Here is a 14,692-nt window from a genome sequence, read left to right as displayed (position 1 = left end):
AGTGGAGATAGCACATGTGTTTTTACGCAATGGCCTGAGTTGTTCCTGAAAAATGATGTGAAACCTCTAAACCCCTGGTACTGTTTGACGCAAAAGACCTTAACAGAGGAAACACACACTTGCATGAAAGTCAACCTAAGTCAAATTGGACGAACCAGCCACAATATTGAGTTCGGTACATTTTCACAATAATCTAATAAACTTAAAACAAGAGCCCCGATCCACCATATGATAAATATTTGTTTTAATCATACTCTGAACACTACAAAGTAGAACGAATATATTCTATATTTTGGAGTATGACTGAAGTTCTATTATACTCAATGTTCGGAATAGCTCTGACATCAGGTGGCCACTGAGTGCACACAATATGCCGAATAGAATGCACGAGTAGTTTACTTATGAAATAAAAAAAAAATAAATAAAAAAAAAGTTTGGTCTACCCTACCTACAATGTATTAAACTTTTTGAGATCATGCCTGTGTGATAAAGGTTCCACTAAAAAGTGTGAACAGTCTGAAGCACACTGGGGAAAAAACCTGAAATAAAGGTGAATTGAACAAATTGATGAGGAAATTATTCCAAGCTGGAAATTGAGATGACTAATGGTTGCGGCTTGTGAAAACACAGCTTTAATCATTTGTATGTTTAGAGTTCCTACCTGGCTCTCGGAGCAACAGTTGAGCCATGGCCTGTGAGCTGCCGGCAATATTCTCTGCAATGCACTGATAAAATCCTTCATCTGACTTGACCAAACCCAGAATTTGAAGGTTACTGCCATCCTAAATGACAAAAAAAAAGACAAAAATATAATGAACCAATAACGGATAAATGGAGCTTGTTAAACAATTAGACTGGAGATGGTGATGATACTAACCTAATAAAACAGAACCAAAAGATATTAATTCACCAAGCTACGAAATAAATTGTATTATTTTTCACTCTAAAATGACTATATTTGGTCCCAGTAAACAGAGTAAAATTTAAGAGTAAAATATTCACTGTATAATTGACTATGAGAAATGTTCGTCATTTTAGAGTAAAACGTACTTGTGTACTCTGTTATCCGCTCAGTATGCTGTAGTTGTCATGATCCGTCTGATTCTCGTTTCAGCAGTGGGCGTTCCCTCCGCGCGCTCCCCGTCGCACGTCACCGGGCAGACGCGCCCAGCCGCGCAGCTGACGCTCATCACCTTGCTGATTACCCTGACTACTTAAGCCGTCGCCGAGGATCGCTCGGCGTCGGATTATTATCCCGCAATGCTCACGCTCATGGTTTATGCTCACGTTTGCTCCTTGTTATTCCGTGTCTTGATTTCTCCGTTCATAGTGTTACTTTGTTCAGCTACTTTTCGGCTCGCCCTTGGTTCTCGCTCTCGTTATTTGGACTCATCTTTCCCTTTTGTGGTAAGACCATTTTATCGTTTAGTAGTTTATCCTTGCTGTGCAAGCGCTTTAAGTTAAATCTCGTTTTCTGTTCCTGGTGCGACTCGGTCCGCCAGCGTTTTCTGTTCCCGTCGCTCGCGACGCTTGTAATTGTGTATATATATTCCTAAATCTATGTTCTTCCCTAGTCCATATCATAGTGTGGATATGGATTGATTGTTCTCTGTCGGTCCCAATAAACATCTGGTCTGAAACTCTTCTTGTGGTCAGCGTTTGTGGAGTTAACCTTTCGCTTCCGGCTTCGGCCGGACAGCGACCCTATCAGTAGTAGTATGTACTGTAAATAAAAAGCAGTTTTTTCCACATGTAAATGTTATGTGACTACGTCCCCCTAAACCCCATGTAGTAGTTGTTACTGCTTTAAAGGGGACGTCAACCCCAAATTTTTTTACAAGAATGTGTTTTATGCAGTGCCACTAGTGTAAACACATCGTTCTGGTTAATATTGCATATCTGGAATAAGAGTTAAGCAGCAAAATCCACCCATTTTTGTACATTTCAGCGGGTGTCCATTTTGCCACTTGTTGACTGAATGTGAAATAACAGTTGCTCAGGGATCAGCTAACGGCCAATCGTGGCTCAGCTTCAGAGAACAGGTGAGCCATGTTTGGTCGTTAGTGGATAAAAAGTGAAAAGATGGCCGCCCTTGAACTAAAAATGGGTCGATATTGGTGCTTAACTATTTCACAAACACAATATTAATCCGAATCATTCATATCTTGTCGCGGTAATGCCTGATCCAGGAGAGGGCGTCATCTGTGACATCTCGAAGATCCTCGTCGGAACAGTGAGGACCAGACGGACAGTGATGCAGGATGTGATCCATCGTCTCTTCTTCTCCGCATATACATCTTGCGTCTGTCGCTATGTTCCAGCGTAATAGATTGTTTTTAGTCTTGCCTACCCCAGACCTCGCGCGGCTGAGCGTTACCCAGTCCTTGCGGGTAAGTGTGCTTCCTACAGGAAGCTGCTCTCTCACTTCTGGAAGTGCGGGGTTAGGATGATCAGTGACAACTTCTTTCGAATCCGAATGTCATGTTTAGACTAGTGAAGGCACATAGACCTCTAATCACGTTGCACACTTGAGTACAATGACAATAAAAGGGATTTCTAATTCTATTTCTAGACTGTATTTGTCAGGGCCGCTTCCCAGCCGAGGCTGGAAAGCGGTGTAAGGTGGACCCTTAAGCGCAGTCTCAGGAGGTTGGGATAGACAGGGTGTTTATTGAAGCCCGTCAAGCAACACACAATAATCACTATGGGATGAATATTTATCAATTTATTAACCGCAAGGGTTCTATGATTACAACCGCCGGGAGGGCGAAACGAAAAACGCTGGGTGACCGGGTCACTCCAGGAAATAGATAACGAAGGAACAAAAAACGCTTGCAACGCAAGGAACCGAAAAAGCAATGCTTACCACAAAAGGGTGAAGACAAATCCAATTGGAACGAGAAACTTAAAGCGAGCCGTAAAGTAGCTGAGAAGAAACAAAATACAAAATACGCAAACAACACCAAACGAGATCAAATCACGAGGAGAGCAAACTATGAACAAGAGCATGAGCAAAAGTATGAGCAACGCAGGATAATAATCCGACGCGGGTATGTCCGCGTCGGCTGCTTAAATAGTCCCTTCACTAGAGTCTTAATGACGGGCAGCTGTGGCAATCGGGAGCGCGTCCCGCTCGTGGCCGCTTCCCGGAGCGGAGCCGCCGGACCACGCCCACTCGCTGGAACCACAACAGCCGGATCGTGACAGTATTGTTGGAAATAATTTTTTTCTGGGTTGACTTCCCTTTAAAACCGGGGTGGTCAAACTACGGCCCGGGGGCCACATGCGGCCCGTTAAACTTTTTAATCTGGCCTGCAGAACTTGGGAAAAAATTTTTTTAAAAATGCCCAACCCTGCTTTAAGAGCAACAGAAAATTATTCAACACATCAGCACCAATATTTTCATTTAAGTCGTAGTAACAGTATTACTTTCAGTAGTTCTGTCAATTCCTCTATCCATCCCATTAATCCTCTATCGACTCTCTCTCTCTCTCAGGATAACCTAACCAGTCAAAAGAGACATGCCACATGTGATTACATTGTCTCCTACAGAAGGAGGTTTTTCTTATCTGATGTCACATAAATGGAAAGCTGATTGCTCACTTTGATACCTATCTACAGTAAATAATTATAGGGAGCTAAGCTTTACATGTAAAGTGCATTGATACTTTATGTTAATTTGTACTGTTCTGGTATTTTTACATCTATTCTAATTGAATGGTACATGTGTGTGTTTTCTTCTCCGCTCACCACTATTTGGAAATAGTCACTGGGGATAACCTCCTCTCCATTCTTCATCCAGCGTATTGTCGGTGGTGGGTTTCCGGTCACGGCACACTCCAGCTCAATGTCAGTGGATTCATAGGCATAAGTGTTGGTTGGATAGTTGAGGAATTGAGGCGGAACTGCAGAAATAAACACAAGCAAACAAACATAAGCAAGAGAAGAATACTAAAGCCCCTGGATAACACTTAGCTTGCAATCAGGAATATATGTATGATTCTGTATCTAATTTGCTGTCATTTGGTACCTTATTTACATCAGGTTATGCTTCATATGAACTAATCTGACAAAAAAAATATTGGCAGTATATCAACACAACTTCAGTGGGTCATTGCTCTTATTACTAAAGAGTTGTTTGTGTATTCCACGGTAATGACTTTCAAATTAACTGACAGTTTTTGAAGTATGTAAATGAAAACATGTTTCTATCTTCTATGACTTAAATTTAAAACACATTTTAATGTGTTGATTTTAACACTAGGAAGGGGCATGGAAGGTCAGTCATCAGTTTTAGCTTTTAGAATTGAAGCACTAAAGGGTAAAAATGACAAAGTTCACAAGAATGCAGTATTGGGCAGTAGTGGCATTCAGAGTAGCAGCCTCATTTAACGATATTCCTCAGTGGTCATTATGTTGCCGTTCAACAACATCAAATAGCTTTTCAAGAGTAAAACTACTTTTGTGATCAGATAACATTATGTCCACTGCGGCAACAATTTCCCAGGGTGATTCTACACCTTAAATGTCATACCAGCTTGCATACCAATTTGTGCAAGACTGGGTTAAAATATTCCCATGTCATTGTCAAACAATGCATTAGATAGTGATAGAATGCGCAAAGAAGCCGTATCACATTTGACATGTAGGGCTCTAATTTCAAGGCCAGTCCAAGGCGAACGCCGTGAACTCTGAGTGGAGGTAGGCTAAACAAAGTTTTGGTATTTTTTTACAGAAACTCAAAGATTTCCACAGTTAAAAATGGGGGTTCAGTGCCGTTGTGGGTGTGAACACACTTGATTCACCATGAATCAAAGCAGACTCCCTTTAAAATTGGTGGAAGAAATCAGGTGAGAAATAAAGTAATTAGCATCTATCAGGCTGGAAAAGATTACAAAGCCATTTCAAAAGCTGTAGTACTCAGCTAACCATAGTGAGAAAAATAAATCCTTGAATAGAGAAAACATGAAATAAAATAAATAATATGTTAAACCTTCCAAGAAGTGGCCAGAGCGATGACTCATACGGGAAATCACAAAAGAACCCCGGAAAATATCAAAAGAACTGCAGGCTTTCTTTAACTAAGTTGAGGTCAGTGTTCGGGATGAATAACATTAATAACCAAAAAGAGAATAAAGGCTTTTGAATGATTCTAAAGTGTTTGGTGAGAACATTTAACAGAATGACAAAGATGAGACTTGAACTTCTTGGAACTTCCGTCCATTATCTGTACCGCTTCTCCTCACAAAGGTCGCTTGGGGTGCTGAAGCCTATCCCAGCTATCTTCGGGCAGAAGGCGGGGTACACCCTGAACTGGTTGCCAGCCAATCGCAGGGCTCAAGAGACGAACAACCATCCATGCTCACACTCATACCAAGGGGAAATTTAGAGTGTCCAATCAACCTGCCATGCATGTTTTTGGAATGTGGGAGGAAACCAGAATACCCAGAGGAAACCCACACAGGCACGGGGAGAACTTGCAAACTCCACTAACTCCACACAAGAAAGCCGGAGCCATAATCAAATCCACGACCTCTGCACTGTGAGGCCATCGTGCTAACCAGTCGGGCCACCGTGCCGCCCCCCCCATATATAACAATGACCACTAATTGTCCAGTGAGCCCTGATACCCAAATACACCAGACACAAATAAATTCAGTCACACTGCTCCTAAAAGGGCACAAACAGGCTCAGTTGATCCAAAATAGGATTATGACACGATGCACTGCTGTCATTGAAGAGCATCAGACGACTGGGAACAGCCATGAGAGACAAAAAACACAGCAAACACAGCTGACATCCCGGAATGTCATGTCACTGTCACACCTATGTACAGGAGTCCACACTTTTTAAGCCTTGATACAGTAAACCAAAAAAAAAAATAGAGGAGACAGCAGGAAGAATGAAAGAGGAGTTGCAAATCCAAAGAAAAGAGCAAAAGGAGAAACCATGAAAGGAGCAGAGGTAGCCGAGATTAACATTTAATTAGAGAGATCTCAAAAATATCTTTGTAAAATGTAATCAGGTCGTGAACACAGGAAAAATGATCAAGGAATGTAAAGTAGAGCTTGAGTTAGAAATTAGTTGAGTTGTATTTGTTTCCCATCAATACATCATTATCTGGAGGTGTAACTTTATCACTGCAGTAATGCTCTAATTAAGGGATAATGATTTCCTTTAAACACAGGACTGCTGTAGCTTCACAACACCAACAATGACGCACTAGACACAACTCACATTGAAACACATGTCATGGAATTAGCCTGCAACACTTGAAAACAAAATATTCCATCTTTGAAACCGCGAAGTAGAAAGAACCTCAAGGAAACTCAAATTGCTCAAAAAAAGAAAAAAATATTCCAAAAATGCTGTAATTGCACATTTTACGACGACATTAACTCAACTCCATAAAATAATTACACTAGTGTCCCCCTCTCATATGGAGTATTTGCAAGGTAAATCAGCTGTGAATAATGGAGTTAAATTCATCTAGACCCTACAATAAATAGATAGATAAATAGAAAGAGAGAGAGAGAGAGAGATTTTGACTGATGCATCGATAGCAGACAATATCGTTTTAGGTTGTTTTGTTACCTGACATGTTTCGGCGAGTCTTTCACCTTCTTCAGAATGTCACATGATGGTGTCTTGTGACACCATGATGGGATAAGTCACCATCATGTGACACTCTGAAGAAGGCGAAAGACTCGCCGAAACATGTCAGGTAAAATAACCGAAAACGATATTGTCTGCTATAAATGAATCAGTCAAAATATAAATAATAAGAAGAAGACAAGGCGGCACGGTGGCCGACTTATTAGCACGATGGCCTCACAGTGAGAGAAAGCATCGGGCGTGGGTTCGATCCCGGCTACGGCCATCCTGTGTGGAGTTTGCATGTTCACCCCGTGCTTGCGTGGGTTTCCTCCGGGTACTCCGGTTTCCTCCCACATTCCAAAAACATGCATGGCAGGCCGATTGAACACTCTAAATTGCCCCTAGGTATGAGTGTAAGCGCAGATGGTTGTTCGTCTCTGTGTGCCCTGCGAGTGGCTGGCAACCAGTTCAGGGTGTCCCCCGCCTACAGCCCAAAGATAGCTGGGATAGGCTCCAGCACCCCCCGCGACCCTAGTGAGGAGAAGCGGTACAGAAGATGGATGGATGGATAAGAAGACAAAATTAACTTAATACAAATCCTCCAGTATATATTCTACTGACACGGTCTCATTCCCATTAAAGGGACAATGTGTAGAATTTAGTGCCATCTGGTGGTGAACTAATAGAATGCAATAACCTAAATTCAAAGCACGTGTCTTTTGAAGCACACCCTCTACGGTGGCTCAGAGAGACCACACTTAGCAAGCCTACCACCATTTTATTTTCAGTAAGGTGCAAGCAAAATGTCATCGCAAATTATATCTAATATTTCCTTAAGTGCATTACGTTTGTTGCACAGGATGTAGTCATGATGTTGAGGAACTTCGTTCGTAAAGTTTGACTCCTGTGGGTATCGGTAGCAGAAAGATGGCGGCGAAAGGTCAGCGTCCTATACAGTGAGTCGCCCCCATGTAATGAAATTAGTGATAACTAGCCCTATGATTATATAAAATAATGTATATTGATGTGATAGGACATGTTTGTTTTTATTATTGAAATTAATAGTGTGTTTTAAAATATTGGTATGCAAGCTGGTATGAAGTTATTTTTCCTCCATGCGGAAGCCTGAATGGGTGCAACACTGTGTGATTGTGGGTCAGCGGCGCTAAAGCATGATAGATCTGCCACAATGTCGTTGTGCCAATGGAGTCACATGACAGTGTTTTATGACTAAATCAGGAACTTATTGGATAATGCAAGTGGGTGATTTGGATATTAATGATAATTGTCACAAATACTATGACATTTCACTTCCCGTCGGTGACGCGTTGCAGTGCAGGCCTCTTGTTCTCTTGACCTCCATTTTTACTTTTTACCCTTGCCTTTATTTAAAATTTTAAAAAAAAATGAGAATTGTCCATTTAAAGCATAAACATGCAAGTTTGGATGCCAGCTCAGCTTATCTACTATTTTTCTCTCCAACTACCTTCTCGCTAAAAGCTCGAATCGGATAAATGTGAAAATGGACCTGATTGAGGGACATGTCCGTCACCTAGAGCGGAATGATGAATGTAATACAATGCAAGTATGATGTGTGTCAATTATCGGTATATGTGAATTTTTGCTATTCGCGGTTGGGCCCGGTCCAAATCCACTGTCATATGATGTGATTAATGGTACACACATGGCATCAAGTGCATCTTGGAAGGGTAAACCCTCCATCTGTGATCCCTTCCTAAGGTTTCTTCCTTTTTATTTATACCCAGCTCGGGTGTGGCGTTTAGATCACCGGTTGAGGTAGATTTTTTGTCATGTATGAGTTGTAAGCCCTTTGAGACTCTTGTGATTTTCAGCTCAAAAATAAGTATGACATTTACATGACTCAAAGGAATATTAATGTTAGCCTTTACATGAAGACTTATCTTAAAATTGTCCTAAGATTTTAATGGCTGTCATTGAAGGGATAGTATTTTAAAACATTGAACGCCTTAGGGCGGCACGGTGGATGACTGGTTAGCATGTTGGCCTCACAGTAAGAGACAGCATCGGGCGTGGGTTCGATCCCGGCTCCGGCCATCCTGTGTGGAGTTTGCATGTTCTCCCCGTGCTTGCGTGGGTTTCCTCCGGGTACTCCGGTTTCCTCCCACATTCCAAAAACATGCATGGCAGGTCGATTGGACACTCTAAATTGCCCCTAGGTATGAGTGTGAGCGCGGATGGTTGTTCGTCTCTGTGTGCCCTGCAATTGGCTGGCAACCAGTTCACGGTGTCCCCCGCCTACTGCCCGAAGATAGGTGGGATAGGCTCCAGCACCCCCGCGACCCTAGTGAGGAGAAGCTGTATAGAAGATGGCTGGATGAACGCCTTGGAATCATCTTTTTATTCATTAATACCCGGTGGAGTAAAGATGTCAGAAAAGTGCCAGATCGTAATTAAGAGGACCCAGAATCCTTTGGGGATAAAAATAAATAATTTAATAAATAAATACATACGTACTTACTTACTAAATAAACAAATAAATAAATACATACATACTGAATAAATAAATAAATACATAAATAAATAAATCCAGGTTTAACATTGATTACCTGGTCACTAGGGGAGAATTGTTTACAAAAGTCTTTCTTAGTGGCCCTTTGTGTTACAAATGACAACAGGCAAGACATTTATATGCTTCTGCTTCCTGAGGGAAACAGCTGAGGGGAGCTATTCACATGTTAATGTGATGCATCAACAACCAGCTGACCTCCAACACACGCAACAATCCAGACTGGCCTGTCTGGACAATGGAGACACACACTGTCACCTGGATACTGTCTGCTACTGATCATTTCACGGCGGCAACTGGTTAACAAAATGAATGGTTATTTACACACATGTATGCACACGCACATTTTATGTCTTAGTATCAATGATTCAGCCGCTCACTGCACCAACTTCCACTCAGCATTCAAATGGAAATGAGCTCTATCATTTATTCCATTGAGCATCTGCATGTGTGTGTCTGCCTTTGTGTGGAATGATAAAATCCACTGAGAATCTAGTAGAGGACACTCAGGCGCCATTTAGTTAAACCTTTACTTCTCCCCGTGCGAACATGAACTCGTTAGCAGCCTCTTTAAATCTACACTTAACTGCACCTTCACCATCAATTGCAAGCCTTTAAGAGCATTGATGAAATAATACTTACACACCCGAGCATTTGTGATGTCTGAACTAAGTCATGACGTGAAAAGAAACTATCATGCACGAATAGAATTGTTAAAATTGTTTTCAAATGGCATGGCGCAAACTGATTGAGAGCTGTGATATTTTGCAACAAAAATAACCTAAAGCTTGACCTTAGAAGAGCACATACTGATTGATTGATTGAACATATAAACAGGTAACAGAACCTAATTTAGTAGGAGGTAAAAGATTTAAAAAGGAAGACATAAATGTCATAAGCACAGTTTAAATGTTCAAGATTGAGTAGGAAACGAGTAAAGAACTGATCTAGCCCTCTTGCTCTTTGTGCATTTTGACTTGTTTCAAAATAATACAATAGATCATTTTGATTATAAATCCAAAAAATAAAAAAGTCAACATATAAACCTAATCATTTATATAATTGCACTAATTTTGAATTTTATACTGACATATCATGAGCATTTGTCTCACGCTTTCAATTAAATCAGACAACAAACATATTTAATTTATTTATTTATTTATTTATTTATTTTACGAGTACACACCAGACCTTCCACCACTCCAGTAAAGGGACAAAAAATGGAGCAATGATTGTGGTACTTCTTAGGCTTAAGGCTGTTTTTTCATGATTGATTGAATGATCTTATAAGATGGTCCAATAAAATGATCCTGATGTCTGAGGTGTGCTAAGACAGGGGCCAAAAGGAGTCAGGCAGACAATCTTAAATATTAATCATGTTGAACGTGTCAGGGGTAAGCGGCCTACTTTTGAGCCTTTGAATCTGTGAACTCCTTGAGATAATCGTAGCAGACCACACACAAAATGACCAAAACTGTTCATTGCCTAATTTTTTTGTAACTTTATGTGACCGCTAATATTTAAGATTTGGAAAATCCTCGTGTATACCAGGCCTTAGTGGAACTGCTTCACTATAAAAAAAAATCCGTTACCAGACAAATATTTTAGACAAATATTGCGTGGGTGTATGATGAATTCTTTCTGGCATCCTCGTAGAACACTCAGCGGCACGCGGTCTCACACAGCAGTCGTTCGTGCCTTGTGTCACGTATTTCAGTTGTTTTTGTTTTGCTGTAAATTAGCCCTCAGGATTGCTCCCGAGAAAGTCACCAGAACAGGCGATGGTGCTGTTACGAAGCCCTTGGAAAGTATCCCCTTTGCAGCACTGTCCACTGATATGTCCCTGGCCTGGATGCAAGTGTGCCGCCACATCATGTTTTATCCAATTGTTTCTTCCGAAGAGCTGTCAACTATGTACTTGGGTACAGGGAGACAAGAGTTTGCACAATAAACAAATATACTGAAGTGTGCATGTGTGAAACTTTCAGTTTGCTGTCATCACACTTCATAAAATCATTACCGTATTTAATTGTATTTTTATAATCAGATTATGCGGAGCCCCTTCGGCATATGTGTCAAACACCCAGCCCAGATTTGGCAAGCTATGCAATTACATCGGGAACCATTTGCTAAATAGCTTAAAATTGCATGCAGCAAGCGAAGTCTTCTCTGCAATACCTGTTGTACATTTGACATAAACAAACGCGTGGCTCTCCAACGCCGCACGAGACCAGAGAGTCATTAATTGTGCTAAAAGCACAACACACAGTGTGGGTAGGGCTTCACCCTCCGTGGGCAGCTGTATTTTGGGAGCAGGGACGAATTTGCACGAATGCACAGTGGATGTTGATGTGCACGGTGCGTTCGGATATGCTAATTAAGTGCACACAAGCACTGCTGCGGTGAGGCGCTCAAATTAGAACCAGTCGCTTCTGGAAAGAGACAGGCAATGATTGCGGCAATGACGAGACTCGCCCTCTGACCAATCAGAGGGAACGCTCAGACCTGCACTTGTAAAGCAAAACTTGAAGTGTCAACGAAACGATACCGCAAGTCAGGAACAAACAAGAGAAAGAGCTTCACTTGAAAGTGGATGTGTTGTTGAAATTAAACTTCATCCCTCAAAGCTGCTACTTGCTGCTATGGGAATGTCAATTCTTGATCTCCAGGATCTGCCTTGACAGAAGAATGACAAATCCATCGATCCATTTTCCGAACTGCTCCTGGAGCCTATCCCAGCACGCCTTGATCTGGTTGACAGCCAATCACAGAGCATACAGGCGGGCGGGGGCGTGGCTCAGTAGTAGAGTGGTCGTTTCCCAACTTAGATATAGGTTGTGTCCCAGTCGAAGTTTCCTTGAGCAAGATTCTAATCCCCCATTTGTTCCTGATAGTATGTCATCAGTCGGTAGATGAGGAAATAGTGTGAAGAGCTTTGAGTACCGTAGGTAGAAAAGCGCCATACAAGTGACACCCCAATTACCATACAAAGATAAACAACCAATCACATTCACAGTCACACCTTGGGACAATTTAGAGCAGGGGCGTCAAACATACGACCTGCAGGCCCGAACCGGCCCCCAAGAAGGTTTGATCAAGCACCCAAGATAATTCAAAAGTAAAAAAATAAAAGATACGGAATTAATATTTTTAATAAGATCCAATTCATGGATTATCCCATAGGGGGCACACTGTTTTGATCAGAGAAGAAGAAAACAGCAGTCTCAGTCTTTCACAGAGACTGACCCAACTCAGCACACGGTTTCAATGCGCCATCTGTTGCTTGTTACAATGTTGTTTTTACGCCGGTCTCTACCCCGCCCCTACACTCTCATTAGCCAAAATGTCATTATCCAAACAGAGAAAAGCAGATACGTAGTGTAGAATTTTCAATGAAAATGGAGCATGTCCTATTTATTTATAGAAATGCACGGAAAAACCTTTGTGCATGGTGTGTTTGCAACAAGTTTCGTGGAATATAATATTCAACGCCACTATGAGACTCTTCACAGCGAAAAATATGGCGGCTTGCAAGGACAACTGAGAAGAGATAAGATCAACGGATTGCAGGCGGGTCGGAGGAAACAGCAGCCAACAAGTCAGTGACACAGCGATAAAACCCAGCTACCTAATTGCTAGCGAAATAGAATTAGCATCAAAGCCGTTGTAGTGGCAACTCTTTCGGGTTTACTTGCCACTGTAGGAGCGGGTGAATAATAACTAGCCTGACGCGACAAAACTTCCAACTCAGGATCTTCGTTTCACAAGTTTACTAATATTTCCATAACTCAAACATGACGTGGTCGAGGTCGTCGATTGATGTGGCTTGAGGTCGCTGATCGTGGTTGCCGCTGTCGGCGCTCGTTGACCAGCGTCGGTAGTGTGGCTGTCACAGTGGCTGTCAGAGTTCGCTGATCGGCGTCGTTGTTGGAGTCACTGCTTGCGTCGAGGATTGAAGTCGCTGCTTGGCGTCGAGGGTTGAAGTCGCTGCTTGGCGTCGAGGGTTGAAGTCGCTGCTTGGCGTCAGTCAGAAAAACTTTGTCACCACCACCCGACCTTCTGAATGTGTGTTTTAGGCACGTCACATGACTACTATTTATACGGCATGTCACATGACTACTATTTATACGGCATGTCACATGACTACCTTCTCACGTGTGGCTCGTTAGGTAATCAATACCGTTTCTAAGACACGCAATGCTAAACTAAATTTTCTTCCTTCATAAAATACAATTATGCATCTCAGTAATATTTAAATAATAATAATGAATTCCAAATTAGAAAACATTCCTCAATATGGCTCTTACAGCCGTATTCTGCACGATGAAGGCGGTTGAACTTGTATGTCCGAGAAGCGACAATCTTTTGCCAATATTAGCCTGACGAGGAATGCTATAGCCGAGAGAATTTTGAACCCATCTGCAGACAATAGCCAATTGAAATGGCGGGTCAAGTCATTTATTGCATTTTCCGTTGCAATTGACGAGAGCACTGGCATCACAGACATGGCACAACTGGCCTTATTTATTCGTGGAATTGATGAGACGTTGACTGTTACAGAATGGACACAGTTGGAGTGGGCCTTTCTTTATAAATTTTGTTTAATCTATGCATGACTATATTTTTCAATACCAGTTACTTGTTAAAGTCGTGTGCCTTTGTACAATTAGTGGAATCAGTTGCAATGCATATATGTGAATGATAAAAGTAAATTGCATGTTTATCTAAGCCTTAGACGTGAAATTTCAACATTTTCCAATATATATTTTTAATGGCCCGGCCCACTTGACATCTACTGAGGCTGGATGTGGCCCACAATGGGAAATGAGTTTGACACCCCTGATTCAGAGTGTCCAATTAGCCTACCAAGCATTTTTTTGGAATGCAGGAGGAAACCCGCGTACCCAGAGAAAAATCAACGCAGGCAAGGGGAGAACATGCAAACTCCACACATCGCGGATGCATACCCACAACTTCCACACTGTGAGGCAGACGCGCTAACCATGCTAATAGGTGATCACAATGACAACAATTTTGGAAGTACAGGCCAAAGAGTCAAAATCAATAAACTAATAGGCTAATATTTTTTTTTATAAAAGCTGACCAACAAGCAGTCACGGGACAACAAGAAGGACGATGGTGTCTGGATGTCTGGACTCAGATGGTCTTGGGAGAGGACAGAGGAAGACATCAAATCCAAAACTGCTAGTTTATTTTACATCACGGGTCGTCAATCCTGTTCCTCAAGGGCCGTTGTCCAGCCTGTTTGCCATCGGTCCTTGCTGCAACACACCTGATTCAAATGATCAGGATCGTTATCGAGCTGCTTGTGCAGACCTTGCTGATTATCTGATTATTTGAATCAGGTGCGTTGCAGCAGGGAGAGATGGCAAACAGGCAGGACACCGGTCTTTGAGGAACGTCAAAACTACCTTTTGGGACACATTATTATATATTATCTATTATTATAATTTGCTGTTGACCAGTGAAGGGAAATTATGTTTGGGGGCTCAATTTGATCAGGAGTGGCCCTGCTGACAGCTCAAG

General features: G+C 41.9%; 1 protein-coding gene across 3 annotated transcripts in view; it reads right to left on the bottom strand.

Moving 5' to 3' along the window:
• dcc (DCC netrin 1 receptor) overlaps positions 1-14,692 on the bottom strand; it is a 321,689-nt gene that overhangs the window by 173,345 nt on the left and 133,652 nt on the right. For all 3 annotated transcript variants that reach the window (XM_088281223.1, XM_088281224.1, XM_088281225.1), the window contains exons 6-7: positions 3,751-3,905; positions 662-782 (exon numbers count right to left, since the gene is read on the bottom strand). In XM_088281223.1, coding sequence (XP_088137349.1) covers positions 662-782; positions 3,751-3,905 — 276 coding nt within the window. The remainder of the gene's footprint in view (positions 1-661; positions 783-3,750; positions 3,906-14,692) is intronic.

The sequence above is a fragment of the Idiotropiscis lumnitzeri genome, chromosome 18 (assembly GCF_059441095.1).
Source record: "Idiotropiscis lumnitzeri isolate Australia: NSW breed Sydney's pygmy pipehorse chromosome 18, RoL_Ilum_1.0, whole genome shotgun sequence".
Taxonomy (NCBI): Eukaryota; Metazoa; Chordata; class Actinopteri; order Syngnathiformes; family Syngnathidae; genus Idiotropiscis; species Idiotropiscis lumnitzeri.
This window is presented reverse-complemented; position numbering and strand designations above follow the sequence as displayed.